The sequence below is a fragment of the Mycteria americana genome, chromosome 12 (genome assembly GCF_035582795.1).
Source record: "Mycteria americana isolate JAX WOST 10 ecotype Jacksonville Zoo and Gardens chromosome 12, USCA_MyAme_1.0, whole genome shotgun sequence".
Classification (NCBI taxonomy): Eukaryota; Metazoa; Chordata; class Aves; order Ciconiiformes; family Ciconiidae; genus Mycteria; species Mycteria americana.
Window position 1 is genome coordinate 1,218,375 of NC_134376.1, and position 18,846 is coordinate 1,237,220.

The window sequence follows — 18,846 nt, forward strand, 5'->3', positions numbered from 1 at the left end:
CATAATCCAGATCGACAGCTATGAAATCATTTCCATTAACATTTACAGAAAACTTTACAGATACTTGACTAATTTGTTTGAACCCAAACGGTTTACAAAACACATCCAAAAACCACAAAACAGTAGTAGGAATAGACCAAAATTCAAATATGGCATTTAATACATAGTAATAATAAAACAGAAAACTGTTAACACATTGCCTCCATGCTAAGCCAGTCTGCACTAAAGAGGTGAGAGTAAGTAACAGTTTTGAGCTGCTTTATGTTATGTTCCTGTATTTTTCTGAAATATTGAAATTTTCTCGAAAGCTTCAATGTGTACACCACTTGGACAGTTTTTCACATTTTAGAGTAAAACTTCACATGAGTTTACAGAACCAAGGACACATTTAGGGACAGCACTAATGGAGACCAATTCCTTTTGGTGGCTACCTTCCAAATGATTTTTTTTTTTTTTTTTTGCCAAATGTACACAATTTCATTTCTGCAGTGAGAGAGGGAAGAAGTTACCAGTGGGAAGAGATTGCTCTTTCTTGGAAATGAACTCCAGCCTTTGTTTTCAGAAGAAAGAACTAGCTACTCTGCATTAGGCCCTGCCTTCTCTAATCTTTGTAACTTTAAAGACTAGTAATTTAATTGGCTAGCACTACGCCTTTTCACAAAGTGCAATCACTAGTGCTTTCCCAGACAAAGTTACACATCGTTGAGCAAAAAATGCAAGCAGTTCCATAGCAAAACATGGCATTACAACAGTTTCAGAAGGTCACATCTGCTAATATGCCACACATACACATTGGTATATTCCTATAAACAATTAGGTACATTTACACAATTTACACAGTCTGCGTTCAAACAAATTAGATTGTGTTGTCCACTGTATAGATACTACAATTTATGAAATTGTGCAGCATTCAAAGAATGGGTCTATAACTATAATGACTAGAAATGCAAAAATAGCCATGCAATTGTCCATGTTACAGAAACGCTTCTATTTTGGCTGTTGCAAACCCCCCTCAAATGTCCATAACTTACAGCCAATTAAATTCTTCTGTAAAAATTGTGTTAGTTTCCAACGCAAAATTAACGAAACGTATGAAAAACGGTAAACAGCTTCTGAAGTGCTTCTTCTTTGTCTTGAAGATGAGTAATACTGCAACATTATGTTGAGGCTGATAAGGTACTCCCCTTCTATCTTCCCAAACTGGGAACTACTCTTTACAGGATAGTATCAAAATATACACACATTTTGAAGTTAAAATAAATACTTGAAATTATTAAAAATTTAAGTTTTGTTCAAATTACAACAGTTATCCAGCTATAGATCACAGTATAAGATTTAAAAATATGAAGCAAACACTTTTTTTAAAGTATTTGACAAGAATATATATATATACCTTAGTAAGCTGGGCCAGAGAAATAGATGCAGAAGAGTCATCAATCTGTTCACAAAAAATTAAACACATATTCAAGTTCTACAATCAAAACATAGCAATAGTTAACCTCTACTGTAGTCTGAAAGTCTGCACTATATCCTCTGAGTGTCACTGAAAGAGGCATTTCCAACCTAGTGTAATTTGTATTTGTTCAAAACAAAGTCCAAACCTACAACAGCTTAAGAGTGCCTATGTGGTTAATGAGAAGAAACTAAAATAACCAAACCCGCTCGAGATCAACTTATTGCTCCAGAATACCTCAGAGAGGGACTTGTCAAATGCTCACAACTGCGTAGAAGTCGAAGGGATAAGGAACCTGTCAATTTTCAGCTAAAAAGGGTTTTTTTTAAAAAACCCAAGTTTATTTGAGAAGGACGCATCACTACAGGAAACTTATTTTCAGTGTAGTTTGTAAATTAATCAGTTAATGTCTCATCATTTATAAATGCACATGGTTATGCTTTTATGAATACAGTAGTTGCCTGTGAGAATAAAGCACAGGCATGTCAGCCCTGAAACATGAACTCTGCCCCTCCTGTCAATAAGTTTAGAAAATGCCAAACTTGCCATAGCCCACAAAACCCAAAAAACCCCACCAATCCAAAACATCAGCCAGAAAACTCACCACTTTGTCTAGAAAAGAAAAACCAAACCTGCTTAAATTAAAGGTGTTTATCATGACACAGTAGCCTATAAAAACTGAGAAAACTGATTTCTTGTATTTTATTAGACCACACACCATACCATCCAAATCAGTTTGGGAAGTGTGAGAATTTAATCTTTTCCTTGCTATTAGACCAAAACCAATTTTTATAGCAGCCCAGTAGTAAATGAACAAAAGCAAGAAAGTGTAAAGCATCCTCTTGATGATGAAAACATGGATTCTGAGCACAATCCTATAATTTTTTTCTCCATTTTCTCCTCCCTCCCAGCTACCTACTGGAACAGCTTGCAGGAACAAAGTCCCCACACCACGACTTCATAATGGACTGCAGTGTTTATTGAGAACTAGTACTGAAGGGCAGTTTTTCCAGAAGTAAAAAGGGTAACTCTTATCTAGCTCCTTTTCCAGTATATTGAATTATATTATGCCACAAGCAGCAGTTAAGCTTACACCAGTAAAACATTATCAGAAAGACACTCAAATCATTGCTCATTATGTCTTAAGTTGTTCAAAAACACAGAATAAAAGTTCACAATGTAAACTGAACAGCTGTCCTCAAGAGGTCACTAAAATCATCAGAAGAGAGATTCAAACCCTTCATTGGAAAGAGCTCTTGTCCTTTATTACCTAATGTAGTGGAAGAATTCAAGGGAGCAGTGTTAGCAGTCTCTGGGGAAAACACATCTACATGCAGAAGGTGATTCCTCACTCCAGTTAATCATTCCTTCTCTCTATGTTTAGGAAACCACATACAACATTACTGTATCACTAACTAAAAAGTTCTTGAAAATGTGCCTTTGGAGAGGAACACCCAGACCTGGAAAGAGAGACCTTCTTTCCATTGCAAGTCTTACCAGAAGATTCACCCTTCCTTCTTTTCAGAACATTTTGTACCTAGTTCTGTTTAAAAGGAAGTCTGATCAAGTATTTTGAAGCTTCATGCTCCATATGCCACTCTTTTACGTGTGGAAAAACAGGCCTATGTTCTCTCATGGCAGGCACAACCACTATCATTCTGTGGTTTTTCAGAAGCAAACAAGAAATTGGGAAAGCTCTCTGTTGGAGTCTGGCATTAAACAGTCTAGTATTGGCCAGTAACCGAAACATAACAGTTCATAAACTATTAATTAGTTCTTGTATTTTTTTTTAGGAAGCAGTTATTATATGGCCTGCAGGCAACAGTCTAATTTCTTAAAGGAGGTGATAGCACTCCTTTCTACTGAACAGTTATCAAAAGCAGCAAACAGATAATTAATGTTCTATTTAGCATGTTTGCCCAACAGCCATCTTCCAAAGATCCTACATTCTTGTGTCTTTTTTTTTCCTTTAAATGTCTACTGAAGTATTTCCTGCCAGTCCCTCAAATCAGTCAAGTAGAAACAGTATCTCCATGAAACTTGTATACAACCCTAAGGTAATACTGCAGAAGAATTGGGGGGGGGACAACAAAAAACCCCCAAACCCAAAAAAACCAGAATCATCAGTCAATGTATTAACTCCCAAGCCAAACAGAAGTCTAAACAGAAACTAACATAAAGCAAGTGGGAAAGGGGACAGAAAATAGGAGGAAATGGCTAATCTCACTGCGGGAGCGCTACATTTAAATGACAGTGGTTTCCTAAAACCCCACAGCTTGGCTAAACTAAAAATTCAGCCAGGAAGGATCACTGTTGTGCTTGACGATAAAATAATGGGCATGACTCTCTGCATTTCTGCAGCCTCTAAGGACAAATACTAACTAGAGATCCTTGCAGTTACTGAAATAGTAACACTAAAACAAAGAAGATCCACTTCCTTGATTTGGCTGTAGTAACAGCAGGACAGCAGCAAAAATTTGCAAGCGTAGAATGACAGCTAACATAAGAGCAAGAATGAAGAAATATGCGAAGTATAAGCTTTTGTGCATCCTTTTTAAAAAAACCTTAACTAGTTTTAATTTTGCTGCTTTACCATTCAGCAATAATTGGCAAGCTTTCCAGTGATTTATTCCTACCACACTAAGATCCGGGTTCTGCTTTGAAATACATACAGAAATACGTGTATTTAAAAAAAACAAAAACAAAAAACACCCACACTTTAGACCAAGGCCTGAGTTAGCTTTAAGAATAAAGCTAATCATGTCTCCAACACTAGAAGCACCCGAGGCTGCAGTGCTTTTACAGTGAGAGAGAGAGGGGATTTGTAGAGAGACGTGCAAGGCTTCCACCCTCCCTATGGCTACCCACAGCCCCAGTCAGGGACACCCAGAGCAAACAAGGGAATGTTTTTGCTTTGTCTTTCATTTACTTTAATTAGTTCTAACTAACACTAAGTCTTCCCTCCCACTCCAGGATTTTTGCCTTTTTTTTTTTTTTTCCTTCTTTTTTGAGACACCTATGTTAGCTTATGGTAAGATGCTACTTAGAAACGTAATACAGACATGCCAGGGAACACACGAGGCTAAAAGAATGTTAACTTTATTTATGAACATGTGATTTGTGTTTATACACATGCTAGTGAACAAAAAGAAAAATAACTGTTTTCAAGAAATAAAAACCCATCTGAATTAGATCAAATACTATAAACGTGGTTTACATAAATGCATTACATTAACTACTAGGGTCACTGGGCCAGTTAAACTAACTCCAACTCACAATGAGAGGCATTCATGTCCAAAAAGGAATTTGAATCAATTGGCAATAGAATTATGGATGCAGATTTAGACTCAGTGGTTTTAGACCTACACACAAAAAGTTTTCAATTGTAAGTTGATTGTATACCATTCCACGAGAATCAGAGGCTGTATTCTTCACAGAACACAGACCCAGAGTTCATGAATTTCTAGATTAAGTTATCCTAACAGCTTATCAAGTGATCAGATCCAATGATCCAGGGTTAGTGTAATGCCTCACAGCATTCTAGTGAAGAAAAAGCAGTTATACTTAAAATAAAGATGAAAAATAAAAAACACCGAATAGTAATTTTTATACTGTAAGGACTATCTTGAAATGCGTAGTTACACATAGTATTCGACCCAAGCAGCAAATCAAGATCTAGACCATTACCAGTCAAGTATTTCTGTGGGTTACTGATTTATATTCTAGCAGCAGAATGACAGTGTTTTCAAACCTAAAGAAAAATGCTGCCCCTTTCCAAACGTAAATTCAAAGCGGTGGTATACTAAAGAAAGGCTTAACCTTTGGGAAATTAAAGCAGCATCCAACCCTGAAGTCACCCAGATCCAAAAATGTACTGCAGGCAGAAGTTAAGAAAAACAACAGGGATTTTACCCACAAATGCACCAGGCTCTAACCTTGTGCCAAAATTCGTATTAGATATTTCCATTTGCAGACGAACTATTAAACTAAACTGCTTCATCAGATAAAGTAGAAAGATCAAATGCAGAACTTTAGAATACCACTTTGTGTAGCAACGATATTTAAATTCACGGCAATCTATTAAAGACATTGATGTACTCAGAGGGGCCCAAACAATATCACTTCAGTTATACAGTTTGAGGAACAAATACCCAAGTATTTAAGGACATAAAAAGGAATCATTTAGCTGCACAGAGCTGTCCTCAAAACCTATGGGATGTGTTGGTTTTGGTATTTGTTTGAACCCCCAAGTCAAAAGTAAGAAACAGTACCAAGTTTAACAATAATGGTTTCTCAGTGGTTTTTGATAACATTTTCAAAAACCATTCGGCAAAAAAAGTATTTAAAAACAAAAGCTAAGTGATACAATGTGAAAATGGCAAAAGATACACTCCAAACAATTTTTATTGCAAGAAACAAAAAGCACACAACAACCTATACAAACATACATATTACTAGCTATAGACAGACAGATGTAGAACATGGCACCATGTTCAGTTGTGCAAACCTTGAACCTACATGATCTAAAAACGATCGTACATTATCTGTACAACACAAAGTCATACAGGAAATCTTCTAGCATATTCAATATGAAATACAATGCATTACTAGGCACAAATACCGATATTCACATTAGAACTGTGCAAATGATGGCATTACTCAGTTTTTACGATGCTGAATCAAATACATTGTATTTACAACATATACTATGTTTTACTGGAAAATATATTAATGTTTGGAAAATTAATAAAAGGCTACATTGTTTAGAATTAAGTGCAGTGTGTAGAAAAAAGTGTGAGATTGTGTTTTTACATACTGCTTTTGATGTTCCACTCACTGGCTCAGGTCGACTTCTACAAGAAGAAATAAAGGTGATCAGAATTTAAAATACAGCACTTGTACCCAACATAAAGCAGTGAAAACAGATCATAAAACCTGAACATCAAAACATTACGTTCTGATTGTCTAGTGAATGCGGAAATTTATTCATATACATAAACTGTTCTGTCTTGGTACATTCAGTGCCACTAAAAAAACCCCCAAAAAATCACATTTCTACTTTGTCACAAATTACTCAAACTTACAGATATAGAACACAACAGTGCAAGAGGAAGTCCTCAGATATTTTCTCTGCTATGCAAGTATCAAAAATATGAAGGTTGTACTACAGTTTTGTGTTCTTAAATAATCAACCATCAAAATATGAAGGTAACTTTAGCCAATCCATATATCCCTAGCATTACAAATAGGTACCAGCTAGAGTACTTTAGTTTCTAGGAAAGAACAGTGACAGTCTAGAGACTTTGAAGTGCAAGTTTACTTCAGTGAAAAAAATCAGCCATTTGACAAAGAAATAACAAAACTGTCAGCAGCATCATCTTTAGAACAGTGTTTCTTTGTGGAAGCCCAAGCACTGTGTTCAGATATCTACTATATTTAGCCATGAAAGTGCCAAAATACTAAACGTGTTACATATGCTATATTGACTAAAAATAGTAGTAGAAATGTCACCTGAAAGCAGTTTCTAGGATTTTGTGCGATTTAGGAGTCCTGTGACAAAAAAAAAGGTCTTAATTGCCAGAATTTGCTTTAAGATAATCTTGAAAATGCTACAGTATTTTAGGAAATATTTATTACATTTGAAAATTCGGTGAGATTCCATGTACTCATTGATCTGTATCTGCATGCTACTCATCATGAATCAGACATGCAACCACTGATGTCGTTAACAAACAATTCATACATCATCCAAAGTGTGCCATGAGCAGAGGCTATTCAAAGGCTGCTGTGGAATTTATGTACGAACAGAAAGGCTCATGCTTCCTGCCACTGCTAGAACACCACCAGGCTTGCAATTACGGCCACATACTTCCTGAAGGTGAGGAAGTACAAGGAAATACTTTAGATTACCACACAATGGCTTCTTCATCCATTCACCCTGAAGAACATACAAGGCGAGTAACGTGTTTTTGAAGGCCTCTCCACCACTACAGCATAGATTCACCGTTCCCAAACATTAGCCACTCTACCAGTTGTTTCTGCAATGTTTCCAGCTGAAGGAATAGAAAGCTAACCTGCCTGGTTAATTTTCAATACTAGAACAGCAGTGCCATTCTTTCCTTATCCCCACAGACAGGTATTTATTTGATCTTTGATGCTAGCAGCATCTATCCTCCCATTTTAGGGCAGTATTACTATGCTAGGAGAGGGTGCCATCCAGCCAGAAACGGAGGATGCATTGACAAGACAGCACTAAGTATACATATTTAAATTAACCCCCAAAACAAGGCCATGTTGATAAGCTTAAGGCTGTGGCGTCCAGCATTACTAGGTAGTGCCTGAAAGCACTGCAACAACTACTGCGGTAATATGCCCAAAGTTTACATGCAGTGCCACATAAATTCAGGGTTTTTTGCTTGCAAATGCTCCATGGGTACCAGGATGCTGCTGTACTGTTTGTTCGAGGCACACTGTAACTCAGTCTACTTTATTTATTGAGAACCAACATTAGAAAGACATGGCAAAACCACAAGCTAATAATATCTACTAATTGTGGTGGAGAGGCATACCTTTAAGAAGGCTGGAAAACATGACCATTCAAACAATGCTAACGTAGCTGATATAGAATTGGACTGTATGAATACATAAATGACAGCACTAATCCTGGAGTCAGGATTGCATTTGAGTATCTGTAATTTTAATCAATACATCCAATTCTCTGTCCTCTGTAAGTCTTAGGAACACAGAATTAAAACCTAGAGCACAGATCTCAGCTTAGGGTAAAAACAGACTTAGAAAGGTAACTAGTAACATGTGGTAACGTGCTAAACTGCTTACTGAGTTTCAGGTTCGGAAAGGATTAACTGTTCCTTCATCATACTCACACAAAAGGCAATACACTTAAGGATATGGTTCTTTTTCTCTTGCCTGGAATAGACATTGTCTTTAGGAAACTAATAGGCATCACTTATGAATGGAACTTCTTGTTTGCATAGTTCGCCAGCCGGCAATCTTTGGTCTTTCCTCTACAGCTAGTGTACAAAACCCCATATTTGGGGCATAAGAATACCTGCCATATCCTGCCCCCCATCCCCAAATGCAAGAAATAGTCAAACACTGAGAATCAGACTCTTCCGAGATGGGAACAAATTATAAGTTTACACTACAGTGCTTATCTGTCTTTATTATAAAAGCAATAAAAGCAAACACATATAATAAGGAATCTCCCCGCATAGAGGAAACAGGATCTACAACTCGGGTCTCAGAAAAACCAACCCCAAGAACAAAGCCAATAGAATAATCTTAAAAGTTACCATCGTTGGAGTTTGAACCCCACGTCCCAGCAGGCCTAAAAATGTAAGTCTACTTTGGGACAGATACGTTAAAATCTACCCCGTGACAACAAAAACTAACAGCAGCTTTAACAAGAGAGACAGAACCTGAATGCCTCTGTAAACTAGTATCAATAAAAAAAGTTAACACACTAGAACCCCCAACAAATAATACCATGCTTTATGGATACTTACATAACATATGTTTTGCTGGTAGCTTTAACTCCTCCAATAGGGATTCTTCTAACAATTACTGATGAGTTCTTAGGAATCAGGGCATTATCATCTGTGTATTCTGAAAACAACACAAACACAGAAAAAACATCAGTCAATTCCTAAGAATGTATATTAATATGTAATTACATAGCACTTCAGAGAATCCCTTTACAGACATAAAAGCAAAATGTTATAGGTAACATTGCGCTTTTATCATCTCAACACATTAACAGTACATTTCAAGAAATCTTCAGGTTTGATCAAACATGAGCAGCAAAATCTTTTTATTTTTTTTACATAGTTTGAATGCCAACAGCAAAATGGTCTCAAAGGTCACTAAAGGAGTGTCTGCTAATGCACAAGGTTCTTTCCTGACCTAGCTTAAGTTGCTTTTGCTTCTGTTAGGCTGCAAAACCAAGAGATGTCTGGAGAAAAAACCAACCACAGCAAAGTCTCACCTGCATAAACCAGATTCCAAAGTCTGACTAGCTTGCCCTGCAACAACACAGGCACTTAGCTGAAGCCTGAAAACTCTGCACCATTGCGTTCATAGCTGTTACCCAAAAGGATTCACCCATGCTGCTAGTGCTCAAGACTGACAGAACACAGGAGAACAGAGCCTGCCACCTCTGACTACTTCCTGGAGCTTAATCCATCAACAACCACACTTCTCAGCTGCTCAGTGCTTTACATTTAAAGGGAAACAAAACTGGCAGTGCTAGAATTTGGATCACAGCGATTTGGGTTTTTTCCTGAGCTTGCTTTCACAAGTAGGGCAGAACTGGCTCCAACTAAAGTGGTATCTCCCTTCTTAAGCTAATAATCTAGTTCAAATTAACCAAAGGGACGTGAATTCTTCCAATTCACTTTTTGCAGAGCAGAGACTCAAACAAAATTACTTGTGAAGACAGCCTTGAAAAGCCTTTAGAAAACAGCATGTGCCTCAAGCTATCCACGCTTTGCCTTGGCTTACACCATGTTAGTCTTCCGAAGAGGAGGAAAGCCTTCTGACCTTTTATGTAAGGCCCGAACAAAAAAAAAAAAACCTACATGAGACACTTGGACTGAATAAGCTTAAAATGCAAAGATCTCTCCATGAGAATGGTTTTTATATTGTACTTACACAAGCTGGATATGACTAAATATTTTAAAGCACTATCAGCAGCCATTCCCTGTAATCTGCCTGCAGTTTTAAATACTAAAAGCCCTTACCTTTGCAGACCGAATCAGAATGATGATCTGAAAACCAAAGATGCTGTATCTCTAGTCAAGCTCTGTCAGGGCGGTTTTGCTCAGTGATTACACACAAAACAGGAATATTTCACAATTTATGCTCCATTTTTCAGTATGTTGTTCCTACAAGGAGGAACCTCTCTTAGACCAAAACACACCTACCAGACAACATCATTTCAACAATGAAATGAAATTTTTATTTCTGTTTCCAAATGACAGAATGCTTCTTCAGAAAACTGAGAAATCATTCAGCTGAAACTAATTCCTGATCTTCACCAAAGAGCAAGTTTCCTCTGCCCTTCAGAGTAGTTTCAAACTGCAGGAGAAAGGACTGCTAATGATGAAAACAGAAGCTGTTACAGAAGTCATATATCCTGAAACCAATCCCCAGAGCTCTTCTCAAAAGGAACATCTAACCATTACGTAGCCACCTGTCAAGGAAGGCCTGCACTGGGACGTTTTGGTGAAGAAGGAGCTCAAACAGTACCGAGGCCCAGACGCACAACTGGGAGATCATGCCAGCTGCAGTTCTAGAAGCCCAAAGCAGCTGTTTCTACCTGCTGAAGGGAGTCATACAGGGTATTCTCTCTGGTCCAGATCACAAACCACTGGACTGAGATTTCAGAGACAGAAGATAAGCAACAGTGGCTCCACAAAAAGGGCAAGATTTTGCTACGCCTGTGCCAAACTGAGGACTGCGGTAGTTCTGCAGAAGATCACAAGTGGCAGCACCTCTCCTAGAAAGAGACTGTATATATGAGGGCAGGAACCAATGCATTTATTCACAAATCACGAAAGCCTGCAGAGGTCAAGTTGAACAGGCACAACAGGTGTACAATACAAAAAGAGGAATAAGACCTCTTTTAGTATTTTGTGACAATTCATTGACCATGAGAAGAGAAGCATTGACATCTGCCTTCTGAATAGCCCATCCTTGCGTGTGTACATATATAGATATATGCTTGGTTTCAGTCCGCTTGTTAAATGCACAGTGGAGAGCGCTCCAGCCATCTAATAACAGACTGATATAAAAATGAATTCACCTTAAAGTCAATCAGTACACACTTAAGTGGATCAACTGAAGAGTGACAATAGCTTGGTGAACTAAAGGCTTTATTTGTCTAGGACAGTTTTCACGGCACATGTTTGTACTTGGTACTTGTATCCCACCAGCTTGGTCACTGTGTCAGAGAATTTGTGGAAGAGTGTTTACATTCAGCAGAGTACATTGCTGAGTTAGTGCTGTGAAGGGACCTGATACCAGTTGGCTTTAATACATTTATTTTTCCTTCACCTCAATTAACTGAATCCATTTTGGTGATGAAATTTTATTAAAGGTGAAGTCAAACAATGTAGACTAAAAAGTTAACTACTTTTTTTTGAATAGGAAAGGACTAAAGCTGGAGCGCTATTCCTGAAGTCCCTGGAAATTTTTGTTTGCTCGATTTGAATTTAACAGATGCCAGCTTAGTCTAACAGCTCTCAGACTAAACCGGCATCTCCCAGCAGGAACCTGTTCCCCGCGGGCAGTAACATCCCCTAGCAGAGACTTGGCAACAACCAGGACCTGCAAAGCAGCGTCCCTCTGCCTCGCCACATGACTCCACATCTGCAAAGCGCGCAGTGACATCATGCTCAACAAGGCTCCTTTTCACACTTGTCCAAGTAGAGCTCCCATAGAAATGTTCAACAAAGCTGGAGGTAACAACATTGTTGATTCCTACTCCCTTATAGCACAAAAGCTGTTTTACTGCCACTGATTGCCAGTAAGTTACCACTGGGATTTTGTCAGTCTGACTTCTTATTAAAAATAAGGATTCCATTAAGTCAGAAAGCGTGCAACAGCAAACGAAGATGTGGATGTTATATTAAAGTCAAGAGCAGAAGAGACGTGTCTAAAACTTGCTGTCTATTCTACAAGAAAATAGTATGCTTGAAAGAGTCAAGGGAAAGAAGTATTTCAAGGAATCAATGGAGGCAGACAAGTTAAACAATAGCGACTTTGCTGCCTCACACTGACTTAGCAATCTGAAATCAGCAATTGCATTAGTGTCCACAACCTTCTTCCTGCAAAAAAGTACAAACAGCTCAAGTTATGCTCTGACGTTTATACTGCTTTACATTTAATGCACAATTTAAAAATCCCACTTTTAAATTCATCTATAATTCTGCAATCTGCTAGTTTTAACAATTTGTACGCTATAAACAAGTTACTGAAAAAAGTTCCTGCTTTATTTTATGGCCTGCTTTAATCCACCATTTTGAGTCTGACAGCATTGCAAAAGCATCTCTTTGAGCACTATCTAGACAAGTATTTTCACCCAGATAAAGTACAGAAGCTCATCCGAACAGAAGCCTATATGTGAAACGACAAAGAAAAGCCTTTATTAGGCTTAGACGCCTTGCTAACCAGCTATTACGCTACTGGGGGAAGGATTTGCAGAGTAAGAAATGAAAATTACTACTAACATGCCAGACTGTCTCTACCAGAAAACAGGGTAACTCCCAAGCACAATTTTCTCCCTAGTGCTTAAAAATACGCTTTCTCATTATTCATTTTTTAACTCTGTTCTAATCAACACCACTTGTCCACTTTGCGACAAACACATCATCTATGTAGCTGGCACTGAAAGCACTGCCTCAAAACATCCTGATTAATAGACTGGACTGCTATTTCTGGATTTTCAGCTTCCACCAGAATAGGTGTCAATGATCTCATCTACAATTGGTGTATCATCATTTCTTGAATTAGCTAGTTCAGTAGGCCAAACGGTTCATGGAACTTTCATTTGCATCATTATTATACAGTACTGTGCTCCAAAAGAGCACCTATATTGCTTTGAAAGGATGAGTCAATAAAATCTAACATCCTTTCAATCATTAATCTGATTATACAGACCACCTGATGCCTTCATGTCTCACTGGCACTGCTGGCCATTTCAGCGTGTGACTGGGAAAGCGAAAGCAATGCTGGAGACAACGTGGTCATGAACCAAACTGAGCCTGCCCTAAGCACCTGGCCAAGGGACATTAACCTCACTGACAGCACACCCTCGAGAGGTCCCAAACTTGCTGGTGACAGAGTCAAAGCAGCTGACTCCCAGACAGGCAGTGCATGAGCTCCACTCTAACATCGTGCTTTCACGATGGGTACATGACTTACCCTCAACCCAGCCAGGAAAACAGGGAACTCCATACCCTTTCTGAAAGCTCTACATAATAATGCTACATGGCGGCCCAAGAATTCATTGCACTCTGAGGTGTAACCAAAGTAATCCTCCATACTAGCACTGCAACACAAAATGGTGCAGTGAAGGGCAAGGTTTAAAAGTCGCTTAAATGTTGTCTCTAAAATGCTATGTTTGCACAGTGTTCAAGACATTCCAGTAGACAGACAGACATCAGCTGTGAGGCCAAATGATTTCATTCAGAGTTAGCATGAGTTTGTTTTGAAGACATCACGTTGTGGCATTACTAAAACTGTCAAGTGCACGCTGCAGCACTGAACTCAAGCAAGTTCTGAGTTCAAGAGACAGTCTTGTAAGAGCAATATTCTTCCTTAAAACTATTCATCTAAGATGAGTTCAGAGCCTCATTTTTTTTTTTTTTTTTTTTTTTTTTATTTTGCCTGATAAGCAGAACAGCACATTCTCCAAGTGTTTTGAGTCAGAGTGTTAGAGAGGAGGAAAGAGTACTCAAAAACCTGAGTTTGGGAGCTTGCAGTTCTTCCACAATATTGTGAGAACATCTATGCTAAAAGGCAGGTCAAGAAATTCACGTCAAATTAAAAGAAGGCAAGTTTAAATGCATCATTCTTGAGCATAGGCTTTTGGGGGGGATTCTGCCTTTATAGACCATGCTTCTACAGTAAGCATGGAAGAGGATGCACACACCCCCCCGCCTTTTAAAATAGGTCCCAACCATCCATTTTGCCTTCCCAGCATCTTAAAAAGAGTCCATCACATCATTTTCTTCCACTGATATTTAAAATCCTGTTTACTTTTAGCTTATATTAGCATTGTGTCTATTACTAGATTTTGATTATGAAAAGTAACAGTTCCTGAACTGCAAAAGGTTAGAGTACTTGGAAAAATCTGAACAAGTAAGCCATCTTCACTCAAGGTTCACTTTGCTCTTTCCAAGACCATTTCAATGTTCAGTCAGGGCTCCTGCACAGACAAAGTTATAAAAACCCAATACTTTATGTCCACATGTAAGAATTCCAAACATCCCACTTAGGCAGAATATCCTGGTCTAGTTTTTTCCTTTATCTTCAGAAGGTGAGTTTAAGCATCTACATCTGATTAATAAAAACTGAAATTCACGGTTACACACATAAACCAAAAATTCAGCATACATATATATTGCACTGAAATGTATTCTCGAGCTTTGCTCTGAAAACCACTAGGGAATTTTTGTGTTTTCACATGGAAAACACCCTTACAAAAACTTCAGTAAGCATCTGTGTCACTAATATATAATTTAAAATTTTATACTCATTTTACAAAGGTCAAAGTACAACACAGCCTACCTAGAGGGGGGATCTTGTCCCTGTTAAACAAGAGTGATGCTCTTTAAAGTATGAAAGACACTCGTTTGTTAACTTCACCTGTATGCAGCACCACATTTAACAGAACTTAGTGAAGCAGATGCTTTTTCTTCACTGGATTCTGATTATGTATGAAAACAAACCCACACACTTTGTAAAACTGGTATTATGTATGTTAGAGTAACACTTTATGGGGTAACGTATTTATGAGCATAAGTTTTTCTTCTAAAACTTTGCTTTCTGTTCCTCACCTGCTATAACAGAATCCACGTGTTTGGCCTATTTCAAAACATTTTTTCTTCAGGCGATAATAATCAGGCTCCATCACAGTTTATTACCATCCAACATTCTGGTTTTAAGGCTCTGCTTTACACAGATCCAACTGTTACAGGACTGAAGTCAGCCAGCTGGCCATTCAGCCTGCTAGCATTTGTGAAGCTGAAAGTACATTAGCAACTGAAGACAAAATTCAGACACTCTTCTGCAGCAAAGCCCTTAAAGCAAATTAAACATTTTTCAAAAGCTTTTGACAATTTCATGCAATACTACTAGAAAAATCCAAGACTTCTGAAATGTATCTCTACCTACGCACATCATGCAATCCAATGGCACCCCTAAGACCTCTGACCTTGTGCTCTTAAGCCTCTTCACAGACATTCTCCTGAATGTCTTCAGGAGACTGTTTAAATATCTATAGATAAACAGTTCAAAATAGTTTAAATATCTGTAGTTAAACAGCGAGCTTTAGGTCCAACCACTTTAAAGGCTAGGGCTGAAGTTACAGTTACCGCAGCATACATATTCTGTTTAAGTTTCAATACATCAAACGGGAAGAGAAAAAACCACTAGTACACATTTTAAAGAAAAGACTGTTGTAAGAGCGTCACAGAACCACAGAAAAAAATCGTAACGTTTAAGGAATGAAAACACTTCACAATTCTTTTTATTTCTGAAAAGTCACATCCCAAAGTCTTTAATCACATATCAAGATGGCAGATTACCAAACTGAAATATCATACTAAGTAATACAAAACCGTTATCATCTCTCAGAATCAAGCACCATTTATTCGATTTAAAAGAATTTGACTTCTCCAAGAACATTTCTTACATAAATTCACCATAAGTGTTCTGCCATAAAACTTCAGTACTGCCCTGATAGGGTTAACATGTTCTACCAGGAAAAAAACGTTAGAAATGAATGATGAAATGATGCCCAATAGCATCTGAATGACAGTGTATTTGGTGTAGAAAAGAAGTTACATTAACACGAAATTCCAAAGTATAATTTAGATACTGAGAACACTCGTATGCAAGATGGCTTTAAAGGGTCTGCACAGATTATAACTCCCAGATACATTCTGGATCCAAAATGTTGCTAGTGAGCAGTTTCTGCAACAGGCACAAAACCAGTTTTCCAATGAAGTGGGGTACAAGAAGCTGAAAACAAAATTAAGTCACCAAAACCACTTTCTTCAAATTAGCCATCTGTTCTATTTCGATCACTTCCAGCTTTCTCCGCCAGATTTCAAAGAAATCTGGCAAGTTTGTTATTATAAGATATCCTCCCACATTTCCTTATCATTTTACGTGGAAGAATTCCAGGAAACCCAAACTTTTGTAAGCACGATACGTCGCACATCAACCACGTAGTCTTCCACGCCTAGCTCCGCGTCTGAAACACGGATCCCAAGGTAGCTGTCAGAACAGCAACTCCGAAAGGGCAGCTCTGTGAGGCCCCCAACACGAGTCACGGCTACCGATCGCGCCCGAACCGCGCTATCGCTTCCCACCCCGCTTAATCCCCGGCGCCGCTGGCCCTCCCGGTCCCCCCGCACGCCGGCGGGATGGGCCCCAGGCTGACTCACGCTACGTGGGGACGAGCCACAAAGAGCAGGCCGCGGCGGGGCGGTCTGCGCCGCCGCCAGCCGGGCGGTCCCCGGGGCCCCGCGCCCGCCGCCCCCACGCACCTTCTTTGGTCTGGGCGTTGGTGATCTGCAGGTCGCAGTCGGCCGCCTTCAGCTTCTCGCGGCCCATGATCTGGCGCTTGAGGTCGCACAGGGAGATGTGGAGGCCGTCGAAGGTGACCGTATCATAGTTCAGCTTGGAGGAGAACTTGTAGTGGACGCACGACATGGTCGGGGCCAGGCGGTGCCTGCTCCGCGCCGGCGTCCACCGCGGCAGACGGCGTCGCGGCCTCCGCGCCGGTTAGGGCCCGCGGCGGCGCGGGGAAGGGCCCACCGAGGGGGCCGGGGCAAGCGGCGCGGGCTGAGCTCGAGCGGGCCGGCGGCGCTCAGAGGCCGCGGCGCTCCGCCATGGCCAGGCCCCGCGGCCTCAGGCAGACTCGGCTGGCGGAGGCCTCAGGACTCCATCGCGGCGGCGCTGGGAGGCCCCGGCCCCCGCCCCCGCAACGGCTCCGGCTCCGGCCCGCGGCCCTCAGCGATCGAGCTGGGCCGCGGCGGCGGCGGCGCCCGCCCGGCTCCTCCTCGCAGCCCGGGCGGGCGGGCGGACGACGGGGAGAGGCCGCCGCGGCCCCGGCTCGGCCTCCGCGCCCTCGCTCGCACGCAGCGCTCGCAGGCCCGACCGCTCGCTATGGCGACTCGGGCGCCCCCGCCTCAGCGTTCCGCCGAGGGGTTTCCCGGCCGACAACCGCACGGGCCGCCGCGAGCGCCTCACTGCGCATGCGCAACGGCACACCGCACCCACCCCGCGCCTCACGTGACCCGGCGCAGTCGGACAAAAGGCCCGCCCTCTTCGGCCCGGCGCCGAGCGCCCCCTAGGGGAGAGCCGTTAACGCTCGGCGTCACCGCCCGCCCGCCCCGCGCCTGTCCCCGCCCCGCGCCGCCGCTGTCCCCGCTGTCCCCGCTGTCCCCCCGGCCTGTCACCGCCCGCTGTCCTGTCACCCGCCAGGCCCTTCGCTGCCGGTGTCCCTCCTGTCACCCCCTCCCCGGGCCCGTCACTGCCCAGTGTCCTGTCACACCCCCAGGTCTGTGGTGTCCCTCCTGTCACCGCCCGGGCCTTCACCACCCAGCGTCACCTCCCGTCAGCCCCCGGGCCTGCGGTGGCTCTCCCGACAGCCCTGGGCCCATCACCACCCCATGTCCTGTCACCCCCCGGTGTCCCCTCCTGTCAGCAGCCGGCCAGGGCAAGACAGCCTGGGGAGATGCAGGGGGCTTTGTCGCGGGGCCAGCGAAGGGAGGGGACATCGCTCCCGGCACCACACGAGCTTCAGGGGCCTTCAACCTCCCGCCTTGCCCGTGGGAAGCAGCAGCAGCGTTTCCCTTATTTCCCACATTAGTGAACAAACGACGCAGCAGGTCGTTAGGTTCCCATTTCTGCTCAGAAGGGGCCACCCCAAAGCAGCGTTTCGGTGAAGCCCACGCTGCCGGTCACCCGATCGGAGGAGCCATCCCCCGTCCCGCCGAGCTAGCAGCACCCGCGGGGAGGTCTTGGGAGCGTGCTGGCACTCGTGAACGGGGCACGGACGACAAAAATGCCAAAAGAAAAGAATACTATTATACCTTTGTGTCTGCATCTCAAAATGTCCCACAAAACCATAAGTGGCTGCCGTTACAAAGCGGTCATGCTCCTGGCACGCAGCCAAGCATCACCCCAGTATCACAGACGTGTCTGACCGGGTGACCGATAAAACAAGTAAGGGCAGATTTCAACCGGACCAGATATGTTCTCTTTTTCAAAGGGAAGGATGGTTAATCCGGACTAGAAATGAGAAAGAAATTAATTAGAACAGGGAACAGAACTTGAGGAGCAGGAATGAGGAAATTAAATGCTGTGTGTAAACAGCAAAATAAACCGCATGAGGACAGAAAAAATCGTTATCATCTTATAGTTCTCATTGTGCAGGCAATGACTGCAACTTAAAATATCTATTAATGTTTCATTATGCCGATTATTGCTTTTTAGTAAAGGAGCTATGTTATTTCCACAAATCTACAACGCATATTTTACTTTCTTTCCAAGCATCCAAGTTTTTTTACAAGATCAAGTAATTTATACTGTGCGCATTTCTGTATGAATCCTCATTTTTCCTTTACCAGTTATCTCCC

The 18,846-nt window shown here is 41.4% G+C and overlaps 1 protein-coding gene across 6 annotated transcripts in view; it reads right to left on the reverse strand.

The window, feature by feature from the left end:
* The window catches only part of RBBP6 (RB binding protein 6, ubiquitin ligase), a 31,692-nt gene extending 14,777 nt beyond the window's left edge, over window positions 1–16,915 (reverse strand). For 2 of the 6 annotated variants that reach the window (XM_075515281.1, XM_075515276.1), the window contains exons 1-5: window positions 16,750–16,915; window positions 8,980–9,079; window positions 6,965–7,003; window positions 6,270–6,306; window positions 1,394–1,438 (exon numbers count right to left, since the gene is read on the reverse strand). In XM_075515281.1, coding sequence (XP_075371396.1) covers window positions 1,394–1,438; window positions 6,270–6,306; window positions 6,965–7,003; window positions 8,980–9,079; window positions 16,750–16,915 — 387 coding nt within the window. The remainder of the gene's footprint in view (window positions 1–1,393; window positions 1,439–6,269; window positions 6,307–6,964; window positions 7,004–8,979; window positions 9,080–16,749) is intronic. The other 4 variants (XM_075515282.1, XM_075515277.1, XM_075515279.1 and 1 more) reach the window with 3 other exon arrangements.
* Window positions 16,916–18,846: the final 1,931 nt, after the last annotated feature.